Source organism: Eulemur rufifrons, chromosome 18, assembly GCF_041146395.1.
Source record: "Eulemur rufifrons isolate Redbay chromosome 18, OSU_ERuf_1, whole genome shotgun sequence".
Lineage (NCBI taxonomy): Eukaryota > Metazoa > Chordata > Mammalia > Primates > Lemuridae > Eulemur > Eulemur rufifrons.
In genome coordinates this window covers 60,043,123-60,061,406 of record NC_091000.1, presented here as the reverse complement: position 1 = coordinate 60,061,406, position 18,284 = coordinate 60,043,123, and the positions used below count along the sequence as shown (strand labels likewise).

At 37.9% G+C, this 18,284-nt stretch overlaps 1 protein-coding gene across 1 annotated transcript in view; it reads left to right on the top strand.

The window, feature by feature from the left end:
- Window positions 1-14,217, top strand: part of HIVEP1 (HIVEP zinc finger 1) — a 150,995-nt gene extending 136,778 nt beyond the window's left edge. The window contains exons 8-9 of the mRNA XM_069493092.1: window positions 10,342-10,853; window positions 12,497-14,217. Of these exons, the coding sequence (XP_069349193.1) occupies window positions 10,342-10,853; window positions 12,497-13,675 (1,691 nt within the window). The 3' untranslated portion in view covers window positions 13,676-14,217. The remainder of the gene's footprint in view (window positions 1-10,341; window positions 10,854-12,496) is intronic.
- Window positions 14,218-18,284: the final 4,067 nt, after the last annotated feature.

Below are 18,284 nucleotides of genomic sequence, written 5' to 3'. Positions count from 1 at the left end.
AAATAATTATGTGAAGCTTTTAATGCCTATATCTATAAACATTGAACTCATACATACCTATAAGCTAGCTTATTGACTGTAATTCATTGTTTACCTTCTTTCCTATTATTCTGTGGTTAGATTTTAAAAATATGATTAAATGTGGAATCTTTAGCACAGATAAACATGGGCTGGAATCTCAGCTCTGACACTTGTGAGCTGTGGGGTCAACACTTTAAAAATAATTAACTGTGTTTTTTAATTTATTTTTTATTTTTTAAATCATTCTTGGAGAAAAAGTTAAATCCTTAAGTAGTCCTTATTTTAATTATGGTCAAATGGTGTTGGTTTGTTCACAGCATAAGCTAGCATCTTTTAAGGAACTGGAGTAGAGCCATTTAGTCATCACATGTACAAAAGAACAAGAAAGGCAAAAATAGATACAAAATAAGAGCACTTCTAGGGAGTAAAAATGTAAAACATGTATCTAGGTTAGGGTAGATTTAGGAGAAATTTTTCGTGCTTCTAAATTAACCAGTAGAAGTTTTGGAATTGGCTTCAAGAATTGATAGTGTTCTATTAAACAATAGGAAATTTAAAAAATGCTTATCAGAAGAGAAGTCTTAATTCACTCTGAGGATAAAGGGGAAGTAGACGTTGTGTAAGCTCATCTGAAAGACAGAATATTGTTAGCAGTAGAGCAAAATAAAGACCCTAGAGTGTGACAGATAGGTTTTTTCCTAACTCTGTCTTTTAAAGGATAATTTTGGTCTTACAGAAAAGTTGCGAAACCTAGCATAGAGAGTCCCCGTCTGCTGTTTGCCCAGCTTCTCCTGTGCCAGCCTCTTACATACCCATAGGATGTTTGTCAACCCCAAGAAGTTAACCTCAGCTCAGTGTTACTAACTGAAGGACAGAACTCATTCGGATTTTACCGGTTTTCCCACCAAGTCCATTTTCTGTCCCCAGATTCCACATGGCGTTTCATCATCATGTCTCCATTGGCTCCTTCATTGTGCGTCTCGGTCTTGCTTGTCTTTCATGACCTTGACATCTTTTTTTTTTTTTTTAAAGAGTATTGATCAGTTACTTTGAAAAGTGTTTCTCAATTTGGGCTTTTCTGATGTATTTTGTTCTTAGATTGAGGTTGTGCATTATTGGCAAATAGCACAGGGTGATGTTCTATTCTTAGTGCATCATAATGGTGTACATGATGTCAATATGTATTATTAGTAGTGGTAACCTTTATCACTTGGCTAAAGTAGTGTCTGTCAAGACTCCACACTGTAAATGTACCTTTTTGGGTTTAATTTTTCCCCCAGAGACAAGGTTTTGCTCTCTTGCCCAGGCTAGAGTGCAGTGGCATCATCATAGCTCACAGCAACCTCAAACTCCTGGGCTCAAGTGATCCTCCTGCCTCAGCTTCCTGAGTAGCTGAGACTACAGTTGTACGCCACCACACCTGGTTAATTTTTTCTTTTTTTTTTTTTGTTATAGAGACAGGCTCTTACTCAGGCTAGTCTCGAACTCCTGAGCTCAAGAGATCCTCCCACCTCAGCCTCCCAGAGTGCTAGGATTACAGGCGAGAACTGCCACGCCTGGCCACCCCCATCTTTTCTTTTAAGCAGTTTCTTATTTTCTGGCACCTCAAAATGTCCCACCCCTGGAATCAACCATTTCTCTAAGGACTCTTGATTCCTTTTACTGGAGAATGGTATTTAGAAACCAAGATCTGGCTGCTAGCTCGTGAGCTCATTGCTGCTGGCCTGCCACTGCCTCTAGTGCCTCTCACTGGATAGAGCTAGGAAATACACGTACACACACCAACACACATGCATGTGTGCACACACATGCACACACACGGGTGTGCAATATATGTAAATGGAAGCACGAGGCCATACCGATATTTCCAGTTCCAATCCAGCACCACTAAGTTATTCCGGCCGTTTTCATGTCCTTTTTTAAATTTCTTTCACCCACAGTAAGAAGCCTGGTTCTCACCTACAATATAGTTACATATTTACTCTAGTATACATATAAACTAGTTTCAGAAATCCTAACCTATACCCCTGTAAGAAACAGACTTGTAATTACAGAACAGTGCTTGCACTTCTTCTTGCCTTTTAGCCTTCTCAGTATGCAGTCAGACCCCGCTAAGGTTACCTGGGACAGGACCTTTCTTCCCACGCTCTTCACTGTGGTTTTATGCTTCATCTGTACTGCAGTTAGGGTCATCTGTCTCTGCTTGGGTTCCATCTTGGGTTCACCCCACATCCTGTCAATTGTGTTTTTATTTACTTACAGTGAAATGCAATTTGTAGGGTACAGTACTGTGATTTTTGACAAATACATGGAATTGTATGTTCGCCCCACAGTTCCATACAGAACATTTCTGTCATCTCACAAATTACCCTGTTCCGATCCTTTATAGACCACTCCCTCCACCCAACAACCTCTAGCAACCACTGATCCATTTTCTTCCCTGTAGTTTTGCCTTTTCCAGAATGTCATATAAAATGAATCATAAAATATGTAGCTTTTGGAGTATACTTCTTTGATTTAGCAAAATGCATGTAAGATTCATCTATGTTGTGTGAATCAATAGTTCATTCCTTGATATTGCTGAGTAATATTCCATTGTACTGTTGTGCCGTAGTTTGTTATCCATTGACCAATTGAAAGATATCAGGGTTGCTTCCAATTTTTGGCAATCATAAATAATGTTGCTATAAAAATTCTTGTACAGGCTTTTATGTGACTGTAAGTGAACACTTCTCTATAATTTGATGCCTAGAAGTTATATCTCTAGGTCATATGGTAGGTAAATGTTTAGTTTTGGAAGAAACTGTTGAACTGTTTTCCAAAGTGGCTGTACTGTTTTACCTTCCCACCAGCAGTACATGAGAGTTCCACTTACTCAACAACATTACCAGGACATGGTCTTGCTAGTTTTGTCTTGTTTTGTTTTTATATTATATAATATGTATGTAGTGGTATTTCATTGTGGTTTTAATTTGTATTCTCTAATGATTAATGATGTTTAATATCTTCTCACATGCTATTTGCCTTCCAAATATCTTCTTTAGTGAAACATCTGTTTGGAGATTTTTCCCATTTTTATAATTGGATTGTTTTATTTAAAAATCTTATTGTAAGCATTTAAAGTGTACAGTATGTTTTGATATACATATAGATACTAAAATCGTTGCTATAGTCAAGCAAATTAACATATATCAATAACATAATTACCGTTTTGTGGAAAGCACCTAAAATCTACTCTTTTAGCATAAATTTCAAATGCAACATTAACTGCGTATTAGATCTCTAGACTTCATCCTACATGTCTGCTACTTTGTATCCTTTTGACCTACATCTCCCTGTTGCTTCCCCTGCACTATATCACCCCTGGTAACTACTGTTTTATTCTCTATCTCTGTGTATTCAACTTTCTTTTTTCTTTTTCTTCTTTTTAAGATTCTTGGCCGGGCGCGGTGGCTCACGCCTGTAATCCTAGCACTCTGGGAGGCCGAGGTGGGCGGATCGTTTGAGCTCAGGAGTTCGAGACCAGCCTGAGCAAGAGCGAGACCCTATCTCTACTAAAAATAGAAAGAAATTATATGGACAGCTAAAAAATATATATAGAAAAAATTAGCCGGGCATGGTGGTGCATGCCTGTAGTCCCAGCTACTCGGGAGGCTGAGACAGGAGGATCGCTTGAGCTCAGGAGTTTGAGGTTGCTGTGAGCTAGGCTGACACCACGGCACTCACTCTAGCCTGGGCAACAGAGTGAGACTCTGTCTCAAAAAAAAAAAAAAAAAAAAAAGATTCTACCTGTAAGAGAGATCATGCAGAATTTTTCTTGCCTTTTTGTGTCTGGCTTTACTTGGTATAATGTCCTCCAGGTTCATCTGTTTTGTGGCAAATGGCAGGGTTTCCTTTCTTTAAGACTGACTAATATCTCTATGTGTGTGTGTGTGTGTGTGTGTGTGTGCACAGTTCCTTTCTTACTGTTTATTTCTTATTGTTAAGCTGTGATAATTCTCTGTATGCTCTGGATATAATCCTTCCCTTTGTCAGAAATGTGATTTGCAAATGTTTCCTCCCAGTCTATAGCTTGTCATTTTGTTTTACCATGTCTTTCACAGAGCAAGTTTTTTTTTTTAATGTTAATAAAGCCAAGTTTATCAGTTTTATTTTGTAGATTGTGCTTTTGGTATCATATGTAAGAAATTATTGTCTAATCCAAACTCACACAGATTTTCTAGTTTTATTCTATAGTTTACATTTTGCATTAGTTCTGTGTCCATTTTGAGTTACTATTTGTGTCAGCTGAAGGTACAAGGTTTGTGTCAGTGTTCATTTTTTTGGTATGTGAGAGTCCATTTGTTTCAGCACCATTAATTGAAAAAAAGTATCCTTTTTCCATGAAATTGCCTTTGTCAAAATTCAGTTAACATTATCTGTGTGGTTTTTATCTCTGGGCTCTCTGTTCTAATCTGTTGATCCTGTATATCTTATCTTTTTGCCAATACTATACTGTCTTGAGTGCGAGTCATTCAACTTTTTTCCTTTTTCAAAATAACTTTGGCTATTCTAGTTTCTCTTCTATAAAAATTTTAGAATTAACTTGTTAATATCTGCAAAATGCTTGTGGTATTAATGGAATTATACAGTATTTGCAGATCAAATTAGGGAAAATGGTATCTTAACAAAACTGAGATTTCTAATCTATGAACATGGTATGTCTTTGTTTATTTTTAAATTTTTGGTTAGGTTTCATAGTTTTCAGCATACATATCCTGCATGTATATATTTTTTATTTATATTTTATTCTTTTGGTGCTATTGTAAATAGTATTGTGTTTTTAATTTCAAATTCCAGTTGTTCATTGGTAGTATGTAGAATTATAATTGATTTTTATTCTTCCTTTCATCTGTACGTCATATTTGTTTGTTTATTTGTTTATATTAGCCTTGCTGTACTGGCTAGGAGTAGAATATAATGTTGCGTAGGAATGGCAAGAGGGACATCCTTGCCTTATTTCCAGGTTCTTTTTAGATGTCTTTTACTAGGTTAAGGAAGTTCTCTTCTAATCCTAGTTGAGAGTTTTTATCAGGAATGAATGTTGAATTTTGTCAAATGCTTTCTCTGCATCTATTGAGATGCTAATATGGTTTTTCTTCTTTAGTAATATGTTAAAGTATATCTCCAGCAAGTATTGAACCAGCCTTGCATTTCTGAGGTAAACCCCACTTGGTGTCATGATAGATTATCTTTTTTATGTTGCTGGACTTAATTTGTTCTTATTTTGTTGATGGTTTTTGCATTTCTGTTTATGAAAGATATTGGTCTTTAGTTTTCTTGTGAATTCTTTGAGAAATGCTTGTTTTAACAAGTTGGGAAGTGCTCCCTCCTCTTTTATTTTCTGGAAGACACTATGTAGAAATAGTATAATTTTTTCCTTAAATGTTTGGTAGACTTCAACAGTGAAACCATCGGGCCTAGGGTTTTAGTTTCTGATTTGGGGAGAAAGTTTTTAACTATGAATTCAATCTCTTCAGTAAATAAAGGACCACTCAGGTTATCTATTTCTTTTGTGTGTGTTTTGATAGTTTGTATCTTTCAGGGACTTGGTGCGTTCCATCTAAGTTGTCCAATATACGGACATAGTGTTTTTTGTGGGTTCCCTTACTTTTATCTTAATGTCTGTGGGGTCTATAGTAATATCCCCTCTTTCTTCCCTGGTATTGGTGATTTGTATCTTCCTTCTTTTTTTTTTTTTTGGCTAGTATTACCAGAGGTTTATTGATTTTATTGATTTTTTTTTCCCTAAAAGACGCAGCTTTTGGTTTCATTGGCTTTCTCCATTTTTCTTTTTCCAGTTTCATTATTTCTATTCTCATCTTTATAATTTTCTTCCCTTTCCTTGTATTGGATTTAGTTTGATCTTCTTTTTCTAATTTCTAAAGGTGAGAATTTATATTATTGATTTGAGACCTTTCTTTTCTAATAAAAATGTTGAATGCAGAAGCTTTCCTAGTATAACCACTGCATTAGTTACATCCCGCAAATTTTGAGTGTGATATTTTAATTTTCATTCAGTTTAAAATATTTTGACATTTTCTTTGAGACTTTTTCATTGACTCAATGAATATTTAAAAATGTGTTTATTCTGAAATATTTTAGGGTTTTTTAGATATCTTCCAATTAACTGTTTTTTATTTAATTGTGTTTTCATATAAAAATATATGTTATATAATTTCTATTTAAATTAATTGAGGTTTCTTTTATAGCTCAAAATATGGTATATATTGGTAAATGTTCCATGTACACTTATAAGAAAAGTATATTCTGCTGTTGAGTGGAACATTCTATAAATTCTATTAGATCTTACTGGTTGATAGTGTTTTTCAGGTCTTTTATGTTTTTCCTGATTTTCTGTTTACTTGTTCCATGAATTACTGAGAGTGGAGTATTGGAAGTCTTCAACCATGATTTTAGATTTATTTTTTCAGTTTTATCCCATTTATTCTGAAGCTCTATTTAGTTGCATACACACAGGGTTGTTATGTTCATAGGAAGTGACCCTTTATCATTATGCAATGCTCCTGTTCATCCCTGATAATACTCTTTTTTTTCTAAAGTCTACTTTATCTGGTATTAGTATAGTTTCTGCAGCTATATTTTAGTGGGTGATTTATGGTATATTTTAATCCAAACTTTTCCTTTCAACCTATTTATGTCTTTATATTTAAAATGCATTTTTTTTACATAGTGTATACTGGGGAATTGCTTTTTTATCCAATCCTAGCAATTTCATTGTTTAATTTATGTGTTAGACCATTTCTTTTAATATTATTATCTGTGTAGTTAGATTAAAATCTTTCACTTGGCAGCTGTTTCCTGTCTGTTTCATTTTTTTGTTTGTTTCAATTTTCTTCTTCTTATGCCTTCTCTAGTATTAATTTTATGATTCTATTTTATTCTTCTATTAACTTTAAAAAATTTTAGTTGTCTACCTTCAAATAATATATTGGTTTACATGTATTACTATAAAGACTTTACTACAGTATATGCACAGTTCCTCCTTTCCATCTTATATCCTATTGTGGTCATACTTCTTATGTTTACATTTACTGTCAATATACAATACATTGCTACTATTTTTGTTTTAGACATTAAATTATCTTTTAGAGCAATTAAAAATAAAGAAAAAATAATTATATTCTCATCTAGTCCATTTTCCTTGCTCTCTGTTTCTTTGGGTAGATCCAGTGTTCCATTGCTATTATGTTCCTTCTGCCTGAAGAACTTCCTTTAAGGTTTATTGTCCAGTAAGTAGGTCAAGTAGCTGGCAATGAATCCCTTTAGTTTTTGTTTTTCTAAGAAAGTCTGTATTTCTCTTTCATCTTTGAAAATTATTTTCAAGGGGCATAGAATTCTAGATTTGACGGTTTTCTTATTTTTCTTTTTTTGCTGTGTTTTTCATTTGCAGCATTTTCATTTCATGCTTTTTTATAATTTCTATCTCTCAGCTGTGAGTCCCATCTATTATTGCATGTCGTCTACCTTTCCCCTTAGAGCCTTTACCGTAATCATAATTATTTTAAATTCTCAGTTCTAGCATCTGTGCCATACCTAACTCCAGTTCTGATGATTGCCTTCTCTCTTTGGATTTTTTTTCTTGGCTTCTTGTATGCCTTGTAATTTTGTGTTGAAAGCTGTACATCTGTGTGAGACAACAGACACTTGTGTAAATTGCTTTTATGCTTAGAAATGGGCATCTCTGACCTTCTTATAGACCTTTAATGTGGGAGTTAGAGTTTATCTAGTTAGGAGCAAGGCTGAATTTGAGAGATTTGTTGTTGCTATGGCTGTCCTCACTGCACACAGAGGCTTCAAATTCCTGTAGATACTTCATGTTCCGCTTGGGGGTTGGATTACAAGAACAGCATCCTTCCAGTTCTAGTTTTCAGTCTCTCTTTTGTGCCGTGCCTCAGAGAGGATCTCTCTGCACATTCTTGTTCTTCTCCTGCCCTTCTCCCAACAGTATTTTGCTGTTACCTATAATTCAGAGCTCCGTAGCTTGGCTTTGGGGGGTCGGGAGGAGAATAGGTGCTGTCTCTGTTCTGAGCTTGCCTCCGGCGTGCATTGTGTTCCTAGGTTTCTGAGCCTTCTCACTACTCCTGGCCTCCCTCAGTTGTGGTGGGCCCTGCGGTAATGTCCCTCACCAAAAAGTCAAGTTGTACTTTTTCTCCTTTTTCCTTCCCCACCTGTAGTGAGTTTTTACAGGTGTTCCCCTCATAGGATAAGGCTTTGCTTTCCCTAGTGGAGAGAGGGGAGATGGATCCAGGTGAGGTTTTTCCACTCCTACATAGCTATTGCTCTTCTCTCCCAGATCTGGGCCACAGTGGGCACTTCCTCACCTGGGGTGGGGGGTCATGGTGAAGATCCTGCAAGAGAGTGTGGACCCCAGAGCTTTCACACAATCCTGCCAACCCACTCTTGGCTCGAACTGACCACTCTAGACGCAAGCTGGTGTCTCCTCTTGGCCCGCAGACCCTGCCTTTGCTTAGATTTTAGACTGTTGATTGTCTGGGACCTTGACTTTTTGATGGGTTTGGAAAAAGTTGTAAATTGAAAGTTAGGTCCACTCTTTTTTAATATATAAAGTAATAGGTTTTAAAGTAAAGCAAGTCCACCCTGGTTAGACTTTGCAGCAAGGTCAGCCTTGGATGGAATCAGCCAGGAACCTGTTCTCCCAGTCATCCAGCTGCCTCTAGTCTTTTCTATTTTTCTCCTTTAAAAGGAGATGCGTCTCTAAAAAACAAAATCTGATTTGGCACTAACATGGCAAATTCAGGTTAAATTGAGGATGACTCTAATTTTAGAATGTCAAACATCAGACAAAATGTAAGAGAAATATCTGAGCCAGGAGTCTGGGCATTTGCCCAGAAAATCACCCATTCCGTCTCCAGCCTGGGCCCTAGTGGAATTCAAAAATTTGGTATTATTCTATTTTATTATTTATTTTATAACATACTAGTAGAAGCCTAAAAGCAAAAGGCCTACAAAATCTCATACTGAAGGAATGAAATGCATATATTTTATCTTTGTGTTGTTTAATTATAAAACTAACACATGTTCGTAATAAATAACAACTCTAGTCCTTTTTATCCCCTAGAAATAATCACCCTCAAATGTTTTGGTGTAGGTGTTCTGAGACTTTTCTCTAAGAACTTACCTTTATTATGTAGAAAGAAAGAGTAGTAAAATAAATTAATGTATAGACTGTTTGGGAAAGCCAGAAAAAATATCCATGGCTTGTTTCTCTATTTATATTTTCTCACTCTTCAAAAAATACTTGTAAATACAAAATGTATCACAGCTAAATTCTATGTTGTCTTATGTCATCTTTATTATATCTCAGTGGCAAAGAAATGAGGTAAATGTTTTGCATTTCTCCCCGCTAATTAAACTTTTTAGCTTTCTAAGGGAGAGAGCCTCTAATTTGCAAGATTTTGAATAGGTGAGGCTTTTAAACCAAGCCTCACATGAGCTTATAAGAATTTTGAAACTCTTTCCTGAACCATCTTGAATATTCCTTATTAAACTCAGTCTCACCTGATGTTATGAGGCTGGTATTAATAACTTTAAGACAATATCCCCCATCTGTGAGGGATGGGTTTTAGTCATATTACAGAAAAAATTGACAGGAAACTTTAGCACCTCTCTCAGTAAATAAAAAAAGAAGAAGAAGAAAGCAGATTAAATAATTAGATGAGTATTTCTACCCAGAGGGCAATTGAAACATGTCTACAATACTATTCAAGGATTAAGAAAAATTATTTTGCTCACAAATACCAAATGTCATTTGTATTTGTTTTAATTTGTTCAATAAAAGAAAGATACAAAGAAGTAGATAAAAAGAGCTCAGGAAAAGAGTTGCATTGAACCCCTTATTAATTTTTATATATAAAAATATAAATTAATAAATAAAAATATATTCAGTTGTGTTTTAGGAATTTTTCAAGTATAATATTTGAGGCCTTCATTTCTGAGTTTCTTTGTATATTACTCTCTGCCTGTCTAATTCCTCTTCCGAGGCTCCTTTCATTCTCCTCATCCTTAAGGCAGCCTGCCTGGCCATTCCCCTCTCCCAGCGCCTCACTCCTCTGAATCCTGCTGGACTGACCGAATCTTCTCCACATCATCCTCCTCGACTAGAGTGTGGGTTTTTTGTGGGCAGGGTTCTTGTCTTTTATATTTCTCACAGTGTTGCCAAGCTTATAAAAAATAAAAAACTGCATTTGTCCACTTTCAAAGCATTCCGTAACATATTCGCTTGGTTGTTTTTATTAGACGAAAAACAAAGATTCAGTTATGAGCGGTCTGGATATGATCTTGAAGAATCTGATGGCCCCGACGAGGACGATAATGAAAATGAAGACGATGATGAAGACAGCCAGCCGGAATCAGTCCTGTCAGCCGCACCCTCGGTCACAGCCAGCCCGCAGCACCTTCCATCCAGAGGTGGCCTCCAGGACCCTGTGGGTGCTGATGAGGACATCAGGATTAGCGATTGCTTTTCCGGGGCACATCCCGACCCGATGGACGTTCTGCCGAGAGCCTTGCTCACCAAGATGACGGTCCTGAGCACGGTGCAGTCTGACTGCAGCAGGAAGGCGGACTCGCCAGGCAAGGCCAGGCTGCGCGCTGCCAGGGATGAGGAGGAGGTGATTCCTCCTGCAGACTCTTCCAGGTCACCAGAAGCTGCGCCCAGATCCCCATGTCATCAGATGTCTGTGGACTATCCTGAATCAGAGGAGGTTCTGAGAAGTTCTGTGGCAGGAAAGGCTATTGCTTTAACACAGGTAAATGATCGGAGGTGGTTCTGTTCTGTTCTGTTCTGTTCTTTTCTTTTCTAACCTACTAAATATGAGAACCTAATGGCTTAAGAAAATAATGCACCTAAGTGATTTACTTATGTCCAAATCAGTTTATATGACTTTATTTCTTTTTTGTTATATTTAAGAGCAGAGGACATTTATGTCCTTTGGGGTCTCGTACATTGGGTCTTTTAATCAGAGTTCACATATTGTAAATCTGTGAAAGAACCAAATGGTTCTTGAAAAATATACTCATTTATTATTATTTACTTATTTAAAAATGTTTTGAAATGAACAACTATGTGTGTGCCAATTGAGAAGACAGATCCTGGGACTAGTTCATTCCACAACTCCCCGTGACTCATTTTGCTGTTGTAGTTAAATGCGATGGATTCGCACTACGTTATCCGCACATTTTGCACTTTGCCCCCGTTGGCAGGACAGCTGTTAGTTTCCGTGGCAAAGTTAGCGTGACCCAGAAACATATCAAGAAGTTCGCTTTGCTTGAATGATCAAATTGCTGTAGCAGCCTGGGAGAGCTTTCTGCCCAAGAACTAGCTGAAGGCAGACATGGGCCTCCGGAAGGGCCCACTCCATGTGCTGAGCGATTCCCTGCCCTACCTCTGGCTGTCTGTGAGGAGTGATTAATTCCGGGAGGAATGCATTCTCCTCTCATTGACAGTTCTCTTACCTCTGGTATATACTGAATATTGCAATAGAACTTTTTTCTAAATGCGGAAGATTTTGATTTGCTAGGTAACGGAGAAAAATAAAAAGACTGTGAAAACTTGGATTTTTATAGGCTGTCTAGCCTAAATTAATATAACTTAAATTATACTAATAATTAAATTATTAAGATAGAAATTAAGTTAATATGTAAATCAATGTAGCTCTAAAGTATAGCACTAGATATTATCAAGGAAAAGCTAAATACTGAGATAATAATCTTGGGTGGGAGGGAGGATGGGCCAGATGTGTCCCTTCCAATAACAGTTCATGACTTTAACATTGGCCACCCATGCTCTAAGCTGCTCTATCCCAAAATCTTTTGCCCACTCACCGGAACCTGGAAATCTGGTTTTCAGTAGACATTTCGTAAAATACAGATGAATGAACAAATGAACGGACAACTGCAGACCTTTTTCTTAATGATGCCTCTTTACTTCATGAGCAAATAATCCTTCAGTTAATTTTTCCCCAATGAGCTGACACTCACAGCCAACTAATATCTCCGTTTCCCAGCAACTCCTAATCCCTGAAATAAGGCAGAGCTGGTGGCATCAGGCACAATAACAGCAACAACCTGAGAATATAACTGTGCCCACCTCTCAGGTTTACGCTCAGTAGATGACGATAGCCAGGAAATTGGTTTGAAAAATGCGAAGGACCATACAAAATGTGTTCCTGTTATTTGTACTAGAAAAGAAATAAATTAAATATGTAATAGTGTTTTGAATCAGAAATTCATTTTTAAAGATCACAATATAATTTTTTTAGCAAGCTTCTCATTTTTATAAAATACACATATATGCACTTTTGCCTCAGGGGAAGGAATAGATTTAGCACTAGCATTTTAGCGCGTTGATGAAGGAAGCCCTGCCGTAAAAGGATTGTTCTCTCTTGTTTAGAGCTCGTCACCCACGGGACTTGCTCCCGCCGCAGCCAAGCGCAGCCCTCCAACGGCAGCGGGGACTCCCTCGGTGGCCTCTCCTCACCCCTACCCTCAGGAACAGAAGCCGCAGACAGCTCTGCAGCCGACCCCAGGCTCGCCTTCACCGCAGACGCATTTGTTCAGCCACCTTCCTTTGCATTCCCAGCAGCAATCAAGGACCCCTTATAACATGGTTCCAGTTGGGGGAATCCACGTGGTACCCGCTGGCCTCGCCTACTCCACGTTTGTACCCCTTCAGGCTGGGCCAGTGCAGCTTACGATCCCTGCTGTCAGTGTCGTCCACAGAACCATGGGCGTTCCCGGGGACACGGTCACAGAGGTGTCTGGCACTACAAATCCCGCTGGAGTGGCTGAATTAAGCAGCGTTGTGCCATGTATTCCCATTGGCCAAATCCGTGTGCCAGGCCTTCAGAACCTCAGTACGCCGGGCTTGCAGTCCCTTCCGTCGTTGAGCATGGAAACGGTCAAGATCGTCGGCCTGGCCAATGCGAACGTGGCCCCGCAGGCGCATCCCCCGGGACTCGCGCTCAACGCCGTGGGCCTGCAGGTCCTGACCGCAAACCCTTCCTCCCAGAGCAGCCCCGCGCCCCAGGCCCACATTCCAGGTCTGCAGATCCTGAACATAGCATTGCCTACTTTAATCCCCTCGGTAGGTCAAGTTACCGTTGATGCGCAGGGAGCTCCCGAAATGCCAGCTTCACAAAGCAAAGCACGCGAGACGCAACCCACGCAGACTTCTGTAGCCGACGCAGACCAGGTCAGCAGGACCGAGTCTCCTCAGGGGTCACCTAAAGTCCAGCGGGAAAACGCAAAAAAGGTTCTGGATCCACCTGCCCCTGCAGGTGACCACGCCGGGCTGGATGGCTCCAGCAAAATGCACACAGAGAAGGCAGCCTCGGCAAATCATGGGAAGCCCAAGCCCGAACTCGCGTGCGCGCAGGGCCAGCTGGCGTCCGTGGCAGAACCGCTGCTGAAGGCACATTCGGAAGGTGTCACAAGGCCGTCAGGCCGGCAGACCCTCTCTCCGGACAGGCAGCTGCCCAGGCCCACAGCACTGCCCCGCAGGCAGCGCCCCGTGCAGTTCAGCGACGTCAGCAGCGATGATGATGAGGACAGGCTCGTGATAGCAACCTAGTGGGGTTTATTTTTTAATTGTTTCTTTTTTAATAACACTTAAAGGTTTCTTTGAAAACCCTCCTTTCCTTAAAGCACATTTTTCTGACATAAACTCATGACTAATCTTTGTGCAATCATGAACTTTTGACCAATAATTGTTGTTTTGTGTCAGCTCCAGCCATTTTTGTACATGTTGTATAGACAATTGTGCCTTTTAGGAGTTTTATGTTTAGAAACTGTACAAATTGTTGAATATCTATATACATAAAAAATATATTATATATGTATATGAAAACCAGGTAGTTATTTGTGTTTTAGTAAGGAAAACCTGTCAAATAAATCAAATGATTAAATTATATGTTGCACTGTTCAATATAAATTTTATGGCTGTGGGGCAGAGTTTCTGTGTGTAAATTAGTACGTAAACTCCATATTTATTGTATTCATATTAGTCTTTGAAAATAGGTCTGTTCTCCTCCTTGTGTAAGGCTGTAACTTTACACTTCAGGCAGATTTTCTGTGTTATGAAATGTTTCAGTAAAATATTGTTTATTGACTTTACAATTGCTTTAGTTGTGCCTTCTTTATGTCATCCAGTCATCAGTAATCTGCATTTGGAAAACAGCGCTAGGTTCCATTCTCTCCGCTCCTCACCCCACCCACTCCACCCCACTGTGTTGCCCAAGCTGGTCTCAAACTCCTGACTCCTGGCTTCAAGCCATCCCCCGCCATCCCCCACCCCCCCAGCCTCCTGAGTAGCTCATGGGACTAGGCACCACCGCAGCACCTGGCTTTTAGTAGCCTTTCTATCATGTGAAACTGTATCTGAAATCAATACAACTGAGAGACCTATTTTTCTTATTTGTTGAGAAGTCATTTTGTAGTTATTATTAGATGAAATATTTAAGAACACTTGCTGTAAGTACATATAGCATAGAACCCGAAATGTACAAAGTTCCTAAATGTGGGTATGGAAATTTCTAGTAAATGTGAAATAAGTAAGACAACACTGATCCTGAGAGCTTGGCTTGTGATTATTTCCTGCCCTGGGAGGTTTAACTGTCCTTACTCATTCAGAAAAGTGGGATGTGGGGAGCCCACGGTTACCACTGCAGTGATTTGCATTATTACCTAAGGATTACAGATGCTAGGTTTGTGAGAAAAATTTTTAATGCTGGAATTTGAATATTTAGCACATCATTAAGGCAATGTACTCACATTCTTAAAGGCCTTCTTCTTGAATTGCAGGGATGTGAACTTGGTGAGACAACAGCACGGCCTGTGGGTGGGGAATGGCGTATACTAGGGAGTTTAGAGACCCCACCTCTAGCCAGCCCCCTGCTTAATGTCTGTGACTTTGACAAAGGCACCTGCATCTCAACCTGCATGTCCTGGTCTAAATTAAGATCCCAAGCTGCGCAGCAGGCTCTGATGGACCTGTGGGGCTTTAGATGCCTGTTTCTATTTACATTTACACCTTTCCACAGACTTAAGTATCAAAATTCTCAAGAACAATAAAACTACATTTTATAATTTAAGGGATTTGAAAAGAATTTTGGAAACTTTGGCCATAGGAATTGCAATGGCCTATTGATACAATTGTTGAAAAATGAAGTCCATTATCTGTCCAATTTCTCAAAATTAATGTTTTAACTTTGTGTCATGTCCTTATGGTAAGCTTTTATTATCTAAAACTTTAAAGCAGTATAATAAACATATTCTTAAATCCGTAACCATACTTTATATATATGACTTGTCTAAATTCAAAAGTAATGCTCAGAATTTTATAATAGCTTTGGGTTCTTTTTTAATCTGTATAGAATTTTCTTAATTTTAGGAATTCCTACATTTAACCAAAGATGAAGTATGATATGCTTAGATGTTCCCTTGGAAATTTCATAAGGCTGTAATTTACCTTACTCTTATACTTTGGGCTTTTCAAGATTCATTACATTATGCACATACCTTTAAATATTAGTGACTGTTGTGCTTTTATGTGGCTTTTCAAATATTTTGCTAGTATTTGAAATATGCAGCTACATAAATATTACTAAAGTGTGGGCTACTATGTTTTGAAATAATCACATGGACAAAATAGATAAGGGAATAGTTAATTTTGAACTGCTTCTCCAAAGTCATCTTTTCCCAAAGAGCAGCAATCACTTGATACTCTCAAATACAAATGATTTACAAATAATATAATTCAGAGACCTGGTGAGACTGCATTTGATTTTTATTCTGTTGTGCTGTCATAAAAGACCCAGCTCAGTAGAGAACTAGGGTGCAGTGTCATAGCAAGTCTCTTTGATAAATTATTGACAAAACAGGTGAAAAGCATAATGTGTAACAATTTCAGTATTTTCTTGTATGAATCCACTGCAATGCCATCATCAGAAGTGTTAGAAAAAATAGCTGAAGAGCCAAAGGTCACTTTGCTAGTTTTCAAAGATTAGTGTATCTGTTTTATGAAAATTTGTTATGCGTTAACATAAATCAAGGGCATTTATGTAACTTATTTTCATTTCCCAAACTTTAGGCCACAGTGATAATTATTTCTTTCAGAATGATAATTATCTGATGATATTTTAATGTAGAGATTTTGTTTTTAACTTTTTTTTATATAATACAGCCATGATTTTCTTTTCACAGAAAAAGTATAAACAACACTTTTCTGATTAGTTAATCACTGATCTGCATTTTAAATAATGGCTTTTAATAAGGATTATAGAATATGATTGTTATTTTTGTTGGAAAGACTGTCAAGATAGTTCATTATTTCTTTCTTGATACATACTCAGATCAAATTATAACATCAGTGCTCTTTGTGACTTTCCTGTTTTTAACCTTACATTTTGAGATCAACTTCAACATCAGAAAGGTAATTTTCATTAATTTTGTTTCAAAATCATCTATAAATTCTAGACACAGTATGTTAAATATCCTTAAGACAAAAATCTCTCAAAGTGATTTCCCATGACTTTGGAGAATTATTTAATATTCAAAGAAGGCTATTAGATATATATTTATTAATATATTTTAATGGCAGTAACTCCCTGCTGTCATTACCAAAAAAAAAAAAAAAAAAAAAAAGGACAGATTTAAAGCAAGAATAGTAAACCCTTTTTCTCTACAAATTATTGTAGAGACAGTCCCTGACTTACGATGTTTCAACTTAGAATTTTTTACTTTAGGATAGTGAGAAAGCTGTACACATTCAGTAGAAGCCATACTTTGATTTAGAATTTTGATCTTTCCCTGGCTAGCAATATGGAGTATGCAATAGTCTTGCAATGCTGGGTGGTGGCAGGGAGCCTAGATCCCAGTCAGCTACACCATCACGAAGGTAAGCACCTGATACTGTACCATGTACTGTAGCTAATAAATTACACAAGATATTCAAGACTTTATTTCAAAATAGGCTTTGTGTTAGATGGTGTTGCCCAACTGTAGGTTAATGTAAGTTTCTGAGCACAATTAAGGTAAGCTAGGCTAAGGTAAGTTAGGTGAATTAAATGCATTTTCAACTTAAAAAAATATCAGCTTACTATGGGTTTATGGGAACGTAACCCCATCATAAATCAAGGAGCATCTGTAATCTGAAAATCATGAGGCATTTACTTAAATATATTGGGTTCCTATTAATAGTCATTGCACACTCAGACTTATCTGGAACCTTGCTTATACAAGGTTCTGTAAAAAGCACAGAGACATAACCTGCTCTTAGGTATTTCGTGTCTTCCGAATCAGGCTTGTATCTGAAGAAGACTCTTGAGCATCCAAAATCCAGTAAAGATTTAAGTACCAACCAACTCCAATGCTATGCAAGATGCAAAAGAAATTAGAAGGTATGCTTTCTACCCCAAAGGAGCATGTCTGCTTAAGACAGATCACATAAACTAGGAAATAATGCTAGACTACATACATCATAGAAACCATAGACTATAAATATATGAGAGTTAAGAAAATTATTGCCTTCAGGAATTAAAACATGGTTTGTGTATGTTGGGGATTGCTGTATTTTGAAGGAGGTGCAGGATTTGGGACTTTGGAATAGACATGACGCCAAGCAGTAGAACAAAAATAGAGTCACGGAGGCTAAGATGAGCACGTGCTGGGACCAGTCTAAGTGGAAGAGAGAATTCACTCATAGTTCAAAACATACTTATTTAGCACCAACAATGCAGAAAACACCTTGGGAATGCAAATTAAATGATGTCTGCCCTCCAGGAGCTTAAGTTCTAGTAGAAGAGTAAGTAAGCAAGATGCAAAGTACCTTGAGTGGCATAAAAACTGATACAACCAAGGGTGGTAGGATTGCAAATGAGGGAGAGTTCCTGGCTGAGTTGATCAGGGAATGTTTCAAAGAGAATGTGGTGTCTAAATTTGGCCTTGAAGGGACTTTGTTAACCAGGGACCATAGACGGGACATTATAGACAGAATGTGGAGGAGAATCAGCGTTTATCTCTACTATATGCCATCTGTAATCTTATCTAATCCTTCTGAGTGTTAATGGGAAAAAAACTCACACTCTGTAAAATAAAGAGTTTTTTTCTGAGCCAAGAGTGTATGACCAACAGCCTAGAGCCCATGGCCTCAAGAGGTCCTGAGAAAATGTGCCTGAGGTGGC